The following is a 14482-nucleotide window of genomic DNA, read 5'->3' as shown; positions in this document are numbered from 1 at the left end:
TAAAAATATACATTTACTGAGTATCATATTTGCGTATTTGTGTTATAAGGTTAATCTAAATAAAAAATAATTCTATATAATACAAACTAATATCTTTTTTTTCTCATAGAAAAAGCTTAGAAGGCTACTGAAGTACATGTTTTTTCGAGACTACAAATCTAAAATTGTCAAAGGCATAGAAGAAGATGACATCATTGAAGGTAGAAAAACTACTTAATTTGGGAGGGGGCTGATACTTTATAAATGCCCAGAACAGCTCAGTGCAAAGTATTAATGTCTAATATTTATACAAGCAAAAATTAATGATTTCATAGTAATTTAGCTTTTCCATTTGCTTCAAAGTTCAGTTTTTTCATCTACTATCCAAATGATAAGTAACACTGCTTAATGTTATAACTCTGTTGAACTTAAGAAACTGGTGCTGATTAAAGGGCTAATTGATTTCAGCATGTGCAATTTAAATGTGTCAGCTACTGTGTGCAAGGGGGAGCTGCAACTGAATGGACATTTGTTAAATAATTATCAGAAGCTTTTGTCATGTTTTACAAAATATACCACAACCTGAAGTCATTTAATACAAAAGGACCTGCCTTGATTTTGGTATTGTTGAACATTTTATACTTCAAATATGTCATTTAAAGACTGGGAAACACTTTTGTTTCCCATTCCGTGATGAAGTTACAGTTTTTAATAACCAATGCATTTAAAGGCAAAGCTCTTTGAATTAAGAAAAGTATTAATTGGTATCGTTGCATTTGCTGGTATAAATTTATGCCACTGAAGTGAAGTTCTATTGATTTATATTAATAGAAGCATTCAAAATTAAAACTTAACACAGTAAATCTAAATCTTGCCATATTTTTATTACAGTATCCAGCAATGTCCATACAACCCTTTTGTATTTAACTTATTTCCTTTCTCAGAGCCTTTTCATTTTTTTTCTCCTTACAATGAATTCCTTGTGTTTAGTTCCTCTGAGCATCCACACTGATGTTAGGCAAACATTGTACTTCTTACTTTAACTTGGTCAATGTGTAGATAAGTTTTTGTCAACTCATTTGAGATTTAATTTGCCTGTGGCATTTTATTTTCACAAAACATGTTTCATGTTTCATGCAAGCAATCTGGCAGTATAGCTTCCTACCTGACAACTTTATTTGTGCTGGTAAAGTTCGTGTCACCAGTTAAAAAAAATAAACAATTTCCCTAAGTCATTTAGATGCTCATGAAAAGCTTCCTAAACACATTTCATCTGGGAATTAAAGATTGCAGTTTCTGTCAGGCTTTGGTAACTGAAGCCATCAATTTTGTCTTGTGAATCTAGTGTCTTTATAGCTGTCACCTTGTTTAGAACAACAGAGATCAATCACCTTGCCCAGGCTTTACTGTTGAGCAATGGTCCATCACCTGTGGAGATGTATCTTAATGCCTGTGTTATGATTTGCTTTAGGTTGTAGGTAATTTGTGTATTCTGGTGTTCTGTGTGCTTATGAGAAATTGTGTTTCCTCCATATGTTATATTGTACAAGTGAGTTTTTATGCAAACAAAGAGTAGTGGTTTCTTCTGCAGCACTGTGGGTTCTTCAGTGCAAAATAACAATACATGAACAGTAGACTAGGTTTTTCTAGATCACCAAAAGCATTAGGTTGTACTAGGAAACACTGAAGGGGACTTTTTACTACAGTGCTCCTGGAGCACAGCAGGAGCATCACCTTGGTCAGGTAGCACAATGTGTGTGGGGAGGACAGTAAGAACAGGCCTCTTCTGTATAGTTCATCTAATTCTAAAAAATGTCCCTTCTAGGGACATTGGTAGATGTTTGCAGTAGCCAAATAATTTAGGTTTGTTGTTCTTTGTTTATCTTTGTTCAGACAAATTCAACAGCAACAGCACCAACAAACGGCAGAAGCTTGCTCAAGACTTTCTCAACTCCATTGACCAGACTGGAGAGCTCTTAGCCATGTTTGAAGATGATGAGATTGATGATGTTAAGCAAGAGCGGATGGAGGTAATTCTTTTGTTTTACTGATATCCATCTCCAGCAGAGAAAACTGTGAAATAGTTCATACATCATGCTGGTCTAATGCCTTTTTTGTGCTGCATATTGTATCATTGTTATGTTTTTTCTTTTTGCCCAGATGGTCTAAAGGAATCCTATTTCCATATTTTTCCTATTCCTTCAAATGTTTCCTGATATCTAAGCACACATGCTGAGAAGGAAGATTATGAAAGGGTAGTTATGGATCTTTCTGTCTGCCATGTATTTGTATTTCCTTTCTGCAGAAAGCAGATTCTATTTAAAAACATTTCACATGTATTTTTCACAATTTCTTCTATTTTTCATTCTTCCTCTCATTAGAAAATTACGCCTAAATAGAAGTTGAAGATTCTTGTCATATAATACAGTTTTCAGAAAAATGAACAATATTCCGTGCAAACACACTTCAGTAAATGCTCTTCTCTCCCTCTCACTTTCAAGTCCTATTTTCTGATCTACGTACTACATATGAAAAATTATGTCTACATTACAGAATGCAGTACCGTATCACTCTTAAAAAGCTAGCTGGGATCAAGAAGCAATATAGCTGTGTTAGCATGGAAGTCTGCGATAATGGTTTTGATACCAGTTTTGCTTGGTTTCACTGAGATTTAGCTATACTATCACAAGGCACCATGTCACAGGAAGTTGCTACATGGACCTTATGATCCCTATTTATGGAGCATCTTCTAGAATGTCGCTTACTCTGAAGTATTAAAAAAAATCCAAAGTGTGTATCTGGACTAATTAATAAGTGGGCCAGGGTCAGTTCTCTGGCCCTGAAGGCAGGTGACGTTGGCTAGCTTGGGCTCCTATGGTTCAATTTTCTTTCCACCTAGAACAGGCTGGCCCTATCCATAGTGAATATGGAAAACGGTTCACAGCCCCTGTTCTTGCCCAGTTCCTGCTCATGTCTTGTATGGGCAACTTGTTGTCGAGGGCAAAATGGTGCAGAATGTCTGCTTACAATTACACACTAGTGCTTGAGCCAATTTCCATAGTTTTTAGTCAGAGGTGTAGGATGCATGGCTGCTGGAAACTTTCTGTTTTTAGAGTGCTTTTTATGCCCTTTCAGCACTAGAAGTCGGGTACTTTTCTGTGATGAGGTGGCTGATGCATTCCATAATATTTGTCTATTTAATATTTGCCTATTTAGGCCACATTTCACTTTAAGGATTCATGGAAAATCCTGAGTAAGAAATAACCTGATTTTTATCCTGCTCTTTCTGGGACTTACCCAATCATGTTTTCCTTTCCTTCTCCCCATTACGGTTGCCCAAAATCTAATCAAGAATCCATTCTCTCTTAGCATTTGGTTAGGAACAAGTCTCATTTGTCTGCAGCTGAGAATCGGTGTTGTAGAGCAGTTGTTCCCAACCACTGTGTTTTGGAAACTGGTTCTTTCTTTTCTTTTCTTTGCTTTCATACATATTTATTTGTGCAAAATGTTATGTTTTGCATAAATGCAGGCACATCCTTTGAGCTCATATGCACAAAAATACATAACAGCACTGTTTTGAATGAGTTTATGTGCTTAACCTTCTGCTATTCTTTACATTCTCTTTTCTCATTCCAGTATAACTTTTTTTTTTTTTTTAAGTTTAAAAAACTATACAAGTGATTAGAAATATGAAGTTCCTTGTCCCAGACAAGGATATATCTCACTTTCTTACTTTCTGTTTGTCTGTCAAAGAATGCATTGCTGTAATCAAATACTTCTCTTTCATCTGATTACACATCTTGTTTTTCTTCACTTGACTATAATTCATGAACTGTAGGATATCTATATTTAAAAGCAATTCTTCTCTCTATTATTTTACTTTATTACATTTTGTGAAATCTTGATCTGTTTCCATGTTTAAAAAAAATCAAGATCTACTTATTTTAGAATAGATCCATAAATTATATACATGTATGAAGTCGGTACTGTGGATTTTCTTTCTTATTAGTTTTTCAGTGATAAAACATGAAACATTGCTTGAGACATGCTACTCCAAAAGTTTAATATATTTTTGGCTTTGTTTTGTTTTGGATTTTGTTGTCACTTTGAGGTGGGTAGAAAGGAATCAAATATAGTGGGAAATGTGATCCAGTCCTAAAGGAAGAGTTGTTAGTGGATGGGCTAATCTAGTGTATCTTACTTTCTTTGTGCAGTAGATTATGTTTAATCCATGCTAAGTTTTGGAGGAAATCCAATAGACACTTTAAAAATTCTAACAACGTTCTTTAAGGAATTAGTATACTTAAATCATGAGCTGTGATCTAAAGGCAATGTTCCTTTTAGGTATCAATTACCTCAGAAATGTGTGGTTATCTTGGTTTGGACAACTGCAAATGATTTCAGTTCCACTTTGCCTTGGGCCAAAATCATGCTAAGTTGTCCAGAGCAGATGATAAACATATATTTCTGATGTCATTATGGGCTGAACAGGATATGATTGTTTAGCAGTATGGTTTCAGTTATGATACAAAAAGCAAATATTGTTTATACTTATTTCTTTTAAAACATTTTATAAAATTAGACCTAAAACTTCATGGGAGTGCTTGCAGTTTTGTGAGGTCTATTTCCTTTTTGTACCATGGAGGAGTAAGCAAAGCTCCAAGCCACTTTCAAACATTAAAAAGGAGAATGTAAAATTCTACAGTTTTGACTGAAAAACACCCACTGTCATATTACAAGGAAAGGACATTCTTCTAGGATTACTGATGCACTTTTGCACTTACTGATGCATCCTGTGGCTTTAATTTGAAGCGAAGGGACTGTTTCGGAAACAGTAATGATAGCAATATACAAAGGAAAGACAATTAGTCTTAAAATACAAGGCAGAAGTTAAGAATAAAATCCACATTCTTTGCCATAATGCATGATTATGTTGTCAATATATTGTGATCAGATGACTCATTAGAAAAACTTCAATAACAGCAATGAATAGTAATAAATCAGCCAACTGTACTGGCAAAACCAAACAAAAATAAAAGCTGTAATATCTCACTTCATAACAGCAAGTAGTTTGCCCTCCTAAGACAGCAGTAGAACATCAGTGATATGCTGCTCCTCCAAGTAAGAAAAGTTGTAGATGAAATAAAATATTCTGGTCCATAGATGTAGTTGAACTGAGTATATGAAGGAGATCACAGAAGCTGTCTTCATAACAGGTGACCATCTCTTGAGAATAATGCACATAAAGGTGGCCTACCTAGCATCCCTTTTTTATTGTACAGGTTAGTGTCTCCTTTCTGCTTCACTTCGGAATATCCAGGGTTGGTAGTGCTCAGGGATTTAATTTCCATTCTTTTGCCTTCTATGGCCGAATATACAAAAAATAAAACATTCCAAGTGGATTGCAATTTTGCTTTTCTCTGTCATAAAAATCAATTCAAGAGAATTGGGATTCCTGTGGGGTATGGCTGAATCAGAGTGATGAGAAGGTGTATGTTCTTTTAAGATTGTTGCATTTTTCCTTTTTGTGCAGTTTGGGTAGAGATGTAGGTTTGGGTTTTTGTGTTCTTATGTTGCTACTCTGAATCTCTCAGGTGACCTGTCGGTACTAAAACAAGCTGCAGCTTTGGCTGTGATTTTTTGAATGATAACTCCAGTTCTGCTCAATTTTTGTATGAGAGCCTTTATCAAATTTACTATGCCCTATTATTAAAATCAAGCAGAGGTATTTTAAAACTTCAGTCAACTTAATGGCAAAGCTGACTTCTATCTCAGTCTGTAAATGTCCATTTTTTACCATCTGTTTTATGGTGCCAATACCTCCCCCACTAGGAAAAAAATTTCCCATCAGAAATCTGAACTGCCATACAAAGGAATGCTTAGAGCATCACACTGTGAATGCTCTATTTCAGTATTGTTCCCCTAGGACTAAAAGAAACACCATTCATCTGTCACTCTGACTGCTAGTTTAGGGATATATTTCCAACACTCAGATGTTATATGGCAATAATTCAGTTGCAGTAGCTACCATAATGCTTTCATAGTACATAGCAAGTTTGAATAAACAGTGCAGGGAAAATAACTTCACTAGAAGATTATAATACCTTGAAAGCAAGCTAGATGACAGCAAAAGGTAAAACTAAGCTACATCCCTACCAAAAGACATTGGCAGAAGCTTTTAGTTCTTTAATGCATGTTGACCTATGAATTATATGTTAGATATTTAAAAACTACAGCTACAGATTACTGTTCTTGGAAGTTCATTGTGGATGTGATTTTGCCAATACTGTTCGGTAGTGTGTTTCTGTTAATGGGAATTTGTACAAAGTTCACAGAAATAAAGTGGGATATGTGTAAAATACAATAGGTTGCAATAAAGTGTAGATACGTGTTTGGAATGTATCCTTCATTCACATGAAGTTCAATTGCTCCATTAGAATTTAATCTGTGTTCAGATATGATAAATTTGTACCTGTACAAGTCAGTGAAATACACCTAAATGCACCTTGGGATGCAAGGAATAATACTCTGGAAGTCAACCCTGTTTCAGTCATGGACACAAAGTAGAGTTGGCATTTATTTACATCTGTAGTAGTAAATTAGACAGTGACCAAGAAGATTCCTTCCTACTGGAATATGATCATCTATAGTAAGTTTCAAGTGGTCACACTTTGACCTAGGCTGAGTAGCACTGTCCCAAAGAATTCCTGGGCACAGTTTAGGAGTTAGCCTGGGCCAGATATTGCCATGGCATGGTTTTGGTATGGCCACTTTCTTTGGAGGGTTTGGAGAGCAGGTATAGGACACAGGATGCTCCATTGCTACCCTTGGAGCTAGGGTATGGACCTTTTTTAGTTGAGAAAACAAAACCTATATAGTGGTATAATCAAAAAGCAAACAAACGAAAGCCTGTGAGTGCTTATGTTCAGGGAGGATCCAAAAGATGGTGTTGAACTACTCAGATTCATTGTACTAATTTAGAAAAGATGTACAAAGAAAATAAGCAGGAAGTGATTTAGAAAGAGCTTTGAGGCCTTTTCTACTACTACTGTGCTCATTTCACTGACAAAAATTATGCCAGTGTAAGTGCTGTGTGGGGTCATTACTCTTTAGGGAGTATCTGTTCATGCAGGGTGTATCAATAACAAACTGGAATTTGATTTAAAGCCCATATGGAAAGCTTAGTGCTGTAGTACATACAACACATACTTAATAGAAACTGCATGCGAGAAGACAAACTAAGAAGTTTTATGTTACGAAGCATGAGCATTGTTTCTCAGAGCACATCTTTCTTGATATATAATTTTTTTAATGATAAACTTATTTTTCTTTTTCTCCAGAAAGGATTATTTTTAACTTTCATACTGTTTTCAGATTATTCTTGATATAAGCTATCTTTTGGGACAGAATCTTGGCATTTGGTTTAGGGGGTGACTTTCATCTCATGCTACAGTGCTTAAATCTAATAATTTATTAATTTTTTAGAATCACAATTTATAAGTACTCAGCCTAGTTAGATTTTAACAGCTACAATCTCTAAAAGAGTAGGATAGGATTCAGATGCAAATTAAAATGTTTAATTTTTTTTGGATATTTGCATATAAGCTAAGTTTCTCATTTTCCACTACAGTTTCTGGAGACCCAGTCGGTGCAGATAGTGGAGTCTGGAGAGCTATTCAGCTGATCAGATATTTGTATGTTCACTACAGTGAGCTACATAGCTCTTGAGGCTCCTTGGGACGTATTTATCTTGCAGGGAATTTCTGAGTGACCATTCTGTTTCTACCCTGGCCAGATTTAGGGAGTGGAGGCTGAAGTACAAGAAGTATTAGAAGTGGAGAAGGCTTGAGTTTTGGGAGACTGGTATGAAGTATGCCAATGAATTATGTATGGCTGCTCAGGTGCACGTGAGAATACGGGTTTAAGCTCTGATGCATTTTTGTGTTGTTTACAGATCTGTCTGTAAGACAGATAAGGAATAAGTTTCTTCGTTCCTTACCCAACATTGTCAAAAATGAGCTAAGGGATCCCAGTGATGGGACACAGAAAGAGAAACCATGCCATTAAAAGCCTTATGTCTTATGATATCTTTTGTATGGATTAAATATTTGCAGCCTGAAGTGTGAAGCAGTAAAGCAGCATCATTCTCACTTGTGTGTCCAGGCCAAAAAAAGAGGAGATTGTCTTGAATTTGAAAAGGAGTTTGTGATGTACTCAGGAGCGGGAGAGTTCCTGCCCAAAGACAGGGACATTCCTGAGACATTGTAAGAAAAAGCCAGGACTCTCCTTCTTTAACCTGCTTTGACAGCTTTGTGCTTCACTACCACAAGTTGGGCTGAATTTCACTTGCTGTACTTGTCTAAAACATTTTAGGTATTTAGGCCTGTTTTTGTACTCAGAAATGAGAGAGAAACAATCCATGGGGAGGTTCATTTCTTAGTTAAGAGAGAAAAATGCTTTAGGTTTATTTGTTTTTGTTCAAAAACATTTAAGTCACATTTACATGAATTTCATCAGATGTTAGGAAAAGTTCTGTTGCCTTCAGGGTGGTTTCTTCTGTAGGAAACAGTTCTGTGTATGCAGCCTGATCTTGGTGATACGAAAAAAAAGAGTGTGACAAAGATCTCTAGTAGTCTGTAAGGTCAGCATCAGTTCCCTGTCTACTGTCTCCTTTTGGTATAGATAGATGGAAAGACTAAAAAGAGCACAGATGGAACATCAATCAAGAAAAATCCTTTTATTCTCATATTTTTCAATATGGCAAAACAGATCCTACCAAAGTAAGGAATCCAAATTTAGAGGAAATTAATTGCTCCATATCAGTTCAGTGTTCCCAGATGAGTGCAAAGATACTAAAACTAGTTGTGTCTCGAATGTAAATTAGCTGTCTGGGCATCAAAGTGTTTGTGACCATTATCCAGTGTAAAAATAAGCCTGCTGCTATTAATGGTTTCTATGATTACACACTGCTTGGGAATGTTTGGGATACTGGGAAAACACTATTTCTCTTGGGTAACGGCTGAATTGGTTAAAAGTAAACAGAAAATAAACAGAAACCATTTTTCATTATTATCTATGTGTCTGCAAATATGATGTCATTCTCGCCAGAGTTGGGAAAAGCTATCAAATGGGAAAGGTTTCTTGCTATAGCCAATAATACCAACAGACTTCTTACACTGCTACAAATTACTGGGATTATTAGGGTTTTCTGACATTGGGGTTTATTGCTATGGTTACATGAAGTGTGCTATTTGTTTGGGTCCTGGTAAAATTTTGTTGGTTTTAGAGCATTTTAGTGAGCATTGCTCATACTGCAAATGTAGGCGGTTTTGCTGGGAGGACAAGGTGTTCTTTGCTTTTCTGTCTTTTAGTTCTTTGAGTATTTTTTTGCCACTGTTTGCTTTTTCTTAGGAAGAGGAAGGTTCTGGGCTGTTGTATTTTGTATTTTTGACACCCAAATGACTGTGTTTTAACTTAAGTTTTGGAAAGAAACCTTATATATATATTATTTATATCTATAATTAAATGTAGACACACATACATTTAAACAGTATTTCCACAGAGCATTTGATTAGGAGCCAAATGTAAGACTAAAGAAACATTCTCCAAGTGTATTTTAATACTATGTTTATTTGTGATCTTGTGTTTAACGGGTTTGTTGCTTAGATATACTAGTCACCATATATTGGTACTTACAACACAGTTACTGTTTATGTAAACTTCGGAGAATTGGGAACAAGGACTGATGTTGAAGTCTGACAAAGGTGCCATTGGCAGCAGGGCATTGAAATTGCTGTCATGATTTAAAGCAATTAAACAAATCCGTGCTGATAATGATTAGTATTTCTGAGGTACATAGAATCAAAGAATGGTTGAGGTTGAAGGGGACCCCTGGGTGCCCCTGTCCCCCTCTACCCCAGCAGGGTGCCCAGGCCCACGTCCCTGGGCTCGGGGAGCTCTCCAAGGAGCAGTCCCCGGCCCCTCTCGGGGCAGCCCGTGCCAGGGCTCCGGCACCCGCCCAACCCAGCAGTGCTGCCTGAGGGGCAGGGGGAGCCGCCGGGGCTCCAGGCTGGGACCGGGGCCTCTGGGCCTGGCCCTGGGCACCGCTGAGCAGAGCCCGGCTCCGGCCTCTCCGCACCTCCCTGCGGGTACTGACGGCCATGGGGGAGCTCCTTCGGAGCCTCCTCTGCTCCAGGCTGAGCAGCCCCAGCTCTCGCAGCCTCTCCTCACAGCATGGGGGCTCCAGGCCCTTGGTCATTTTGGTGGCCCTACGTAGGATTCTCTTCAGTTGTGGGCCTCAGTTTTGGATCGCTGGTCAGTGTCAGGGCAGTTCTTTGACCAAGCTGCATTGTGTGCTCCCAGGTTCTGTCTCCTTCCCTTTAAGGATTCATATTGCAAAAAGCCTTCTGTGGAAAGGAATAAGCTCTTTCCACAACTGAAGACAGTAGAGGAATAGTATGGGATTTTAATGGAGTTCTTCTATTTCAACTGCTACAGAAGAGGGAGAGCTCCAAGAGCCATCCTGGATTTAACAGCTAGGTGAGAACACTCACAAGCCAATGTCACAGAAAGGTTGTTTTCCTGACTCATCCACAGGAGGCTGAGGTATGCCTCTAGACCTAAGGTAGGCCAACTGTGATTTAATTTATCTGCTATTTCTGGACATTACAGATACAGTAGAGAAAAGCACTTTTTGTCCTGTCCTCATTCTGTATCTTTGCTAAGGGAATGACGATGCCTTTCCCAGTATCAGACTCCAGCCAGGAACTGAAACCTACTTTTAATCATGCTCATGGGCCAGTCTTGCCAATACCTTCTTCAGAATTACTAAGGATCTCTGTCTTTTACATTGGCATTTACCCTGTGCTACAAGAATGGTCACGCTATGTGTTGTAACAGCCTCTACATCCACAGGCTGTAGCATACAGACAAGATAGAGGAGCATTGAAAGGCATTTTCAGGCTGCATTCCAGCTAAATGTAGCTCAAATGAGCTCAGAACTATTGAATTGCACAAGTGAATCAGGGAAAAAAAACAACTATTGAAGGCTATTGAATACAAAGGCACTGCATTTGGTTAAAGAAGTGCTTGAGCCAGAGATCACCAGCTGCTTGTGTGACTATTCAGGGAAAGAATTATTATAAGAATTATTATAAGAATTATTATAACTTCTAGTTATACTATTTCCTAAGCCTCCATGGCTAGCTACTGTTGGAGCCTGGGCTAAATGGAGATGTGCATCCAGAATCTGCGTCAAGTGTTGTGCTCCTAAGTACAAGAAGGACTGTGACAAACCAAAGCAAGTCTGGCAAAAGGTCACAAAGATGTTTTGGGTGCTGGAGCACCTGACATATGACAAAAGGCTGAGACTTGGACTTGTTCAGCCTGAAGATGAGAAGGCTAAAGGGAAATTTTATTGCTGGTGATAAGATGAGGTAAAAGACCGAATCATAGATTCATTTAGATTAGAAAAGACTTTTAAGATCATCTGGGCCAACCATTGACCAGACACTACCAAGTCCACCACTAAACCATGTCCCTAAACATCAGGTCCACACATCTCTTAAATACTTCAAGGCATGGCAATTCTACCACTTCCGTGGTCAGAGAAATAAGGAACTTGGAGACTTGCAGAATATCTCCAACTAAGAGATATCCCAAATGTGACTGGTTCTGAGCCACTTGATCTAACTGGACCTGTTTTGAGCAGAGGGTTGAACTAGAGATCTCTGGAAATGTCCCAAGATTTTTCCAGTGTAAATTATTCTACCATTCTATGATTCTATTCTGAAGTTTCCCATTTAAGATATTAAAATGGCAGGTGAGGTAGAAATATAAGAGCTTTTATAAAACATAGAAATGATAAACCATCTCAAATTTCTAAAAACTGTTTAAAAATCTAGGTAGCATATAATTGGACTTTCCAGCTTCTGCACTTTCTGTAATCTGTAACTGCTGGTATTTCCTGGAATAGACTTTTTATGTATACAAGGAACAGGGTTTTCTGTCTTTCATTTTGTCTCAGTCTTGTGGTTTATTTTATCTATAATGTTGCTTGCTGTATTCTTCCGTAAGAATATGATCTGGCTGCTGTGCAAAATTGCATTCAGCAATAGCTTCACACGTGTAGCGGCTATGGAATCAGAAGCAGTAAGATTTAAGCATTTTAAGTGTCTGTTGAAATGGTAGAGTAATGTAATTAAGCTCTACATGTTGCAAAATGTGAGACGCATACTTACCCAATCCACTAAAAACAGACCCACAACATTCCCAGCAGCGCAGCAGAGGTAATAACCTGGCATAGTTTATTAACTCTGCGGAAGAGAGCATAATGCTGTTAGTATGAGTCGCTTGTATCTTTTGCCCCCCAAGCTTAAAACTGTATTTCCTTTCCTTTCTTTCATTTTGCTCTACCATCTTTGATTGAAATTGAAGATACCTAGACAGTTAAACACTTTCACAAATTGAATCAGAAGAGGTTATTTTAATTTGGGTACTCAGAAAAACGGGAACAGTTCTCTTTTTCAGGTAGCTACCTTACATAAATTCCTCATGGAGTTGAACATGCGGAGTTTAATCTTTTAATACTCTTCAGATTAGCATTTGACCCTTTTAATAGCCTGGGGTTTACAGTTAGTTAACTTTAAAGTGGAAAGAATTAGGCCATGTCACCCCTTTAGATTGGCAAAGTGCATCCAAAACCAGACCTATATTTTCAGGGAAGACAGGACCACAATATTATTGCTAGAAAAAATCCTGATTTTGCATAGAGAGTAAATTTGAGAAATGGATTTATATGAATTTTTATCAGGTATGGAGCCACAGGTTTTGTTTTTGAGTGAAAAAGCGTTGTCGTTTGAACCTGTGGATTTATGGCTTAAGATGTAGCTCTTTTTGCTTTCGTATACAGGTAGCGGCAGGCTTTTAGTAGTTCCTTGGCATCTGTCTCACATATACTGTACTTGAGACTTCAGTTGATTTTCTTTCAGTGTTCTAAAAGAAACTTCATTAAAAGCAACGGCAAGAAAACAGCATGAATTGATAACATCAAAAACACATTAAGATGCATAGATTTTATTCTCCAGTAATTCTTAAGCATTTTTTTCCAGACTCTTCTTTTGAGTGGCATGCAGAAGGGGCAAAGACAGGGACTTCTTGGTGGCGGTGTTAAGTGCTGTTGAAACTTTGCCTATGGAACTAAGGAAGCAATCACTAAATTTGGTTTTCCATTTGATCAAGCGAAAGAAAGATGGGTAGTCTTTGTCAGGGGGCTGGATTTTATTTCCCAAGGCTAACAGCCATTTCCACGACTTTGTCAGACCTACTAGGAATTTTTTCTACCATTGTCAGATGGTATTATTTAAAATCAGTTCATCCACTTGTGTGGGATTCATATCCTATATCATACAGTGACTCTGACAAGAAGATGCTTTTACTAGGAGTGTTATTCAAAGCACGGTTGATTTTCTCAGGCTGCAGACATCTGCAGAAAAAGCTTGTAGAACATACGGCATCTGGTATCGAATCCTAGCTCCTTACAAACACCATATCAAACAGCTTAGAAACGGAACACATACTCTACATCCGCTTGGAAATAATTTTTTTGTGTTTACTTTAGATGTATTAGCTGTCAGCTCATATCATCAGCTAATTATTTTATATCTGAAAATTGTAATAGCATCTTCAGATGTACTGAACTCAAGCAGATCTCCAGCTACTAATCACACCCTTCTTAAAATGGGAGTTAACTCTTCATGTACCTCGGGGCTGGAGGTCTGAATTCTAGTTCCAGTATTTGAAGAAATATGTAAGTGAGATGATTGCTAACCTTGTTACCCTATGTTATATTTTAAAGAAAGAGACAAAAATGCTGATCAGACATTTGATGAATACGAGATGTAACTTGAAAATGTCAGAAAAACTCAGAAATCCTAAGGAAGCTGAGCAGCCACTAGTAAAGAGTAAATTTTCTCCCATAGTGTATATGATGGCATGAGAAGATACAGCAACTTCTATAAGCACAGTTGAGTAATCGATGCCAAACTGTGGTAGTTAACAGTGCTCTGCTTCAAGCACGTTTAACACTGAATAGACTTTAACCTTCCTACACTTCAAAATCTCTTTATTAAAGGTATTTTTCTTTACATCCCTGTTAGATTTTGTTGTTAGCTAAAATATTTTGAAATTAAGGTGTTTTTCCATTATTCTGTGACTAGGGCTATGCGATTTTACTTATTTATTTATTTATTTATTTATTTATTTATTTATTTTGTCCCTGTAGATCTTTGATTTACCCTCCACAAAAGAAAAACCTTAACCCTTCCATTTCAGTCAGTCTAAACCTATAACAAAATCGACATAAAAGGAGATGAAACGGTTTCAACATGGACAAAATTAAGTTATCTTCATTTTAAGTTTAAATTTACATAACTGTAAATGCCCAGAAATAAGAATATGAGCTTGGACTATGGCCTATAGTCATAATCTTTATACCTGATTTTGA

General features: G+C 37.3%; 1 protein-coding gene across 6 annotated transcripts in view; it reads left to right on the top strand.

Annotated features, from left to right (window-relative positions):
• The window catches only part of SUPT3H (SPT3 homolog, SAGA and STAGA complex component), a 277738-nt gene that overhangs the window by 186849 nt on the left and 76407 nt on the right, over nt 1-14482 (top strand). For all 6 annotated transcript variants that reach the window (XM_040554266.1, XM_040554265.1, XM_040554268.1 and 3 more), the window contains 2 exons: nt 110-200; nt 1873-2009. In XM_040554266.1, the coding sequence (XP_040410200.1) occupies nt 110-200; nt 1873-2009 (228 nt within the window). The remainder of the gene's footprint in view (nt 1-109; nt 201-1872; nt 2010-14482) is intronic.

This window comes from Cygnus olor, chromosome 3 (genome assembly GCF_009769625.2).
Source record: "Cygnus olor isolate bCygOlo1 chromosome 3, bCygOlo1.pri.v2, whole genome shotgun sequence".
Taxonomy (NCBI): Eukaryota; Metazoa; Chordata; class Aves; order Anseriformes; family Anatidae; genus Cygnus; species Cygnus olor.
This window is presented reverse-complemented; position numbering and strand designations above follow the sequence as displayed.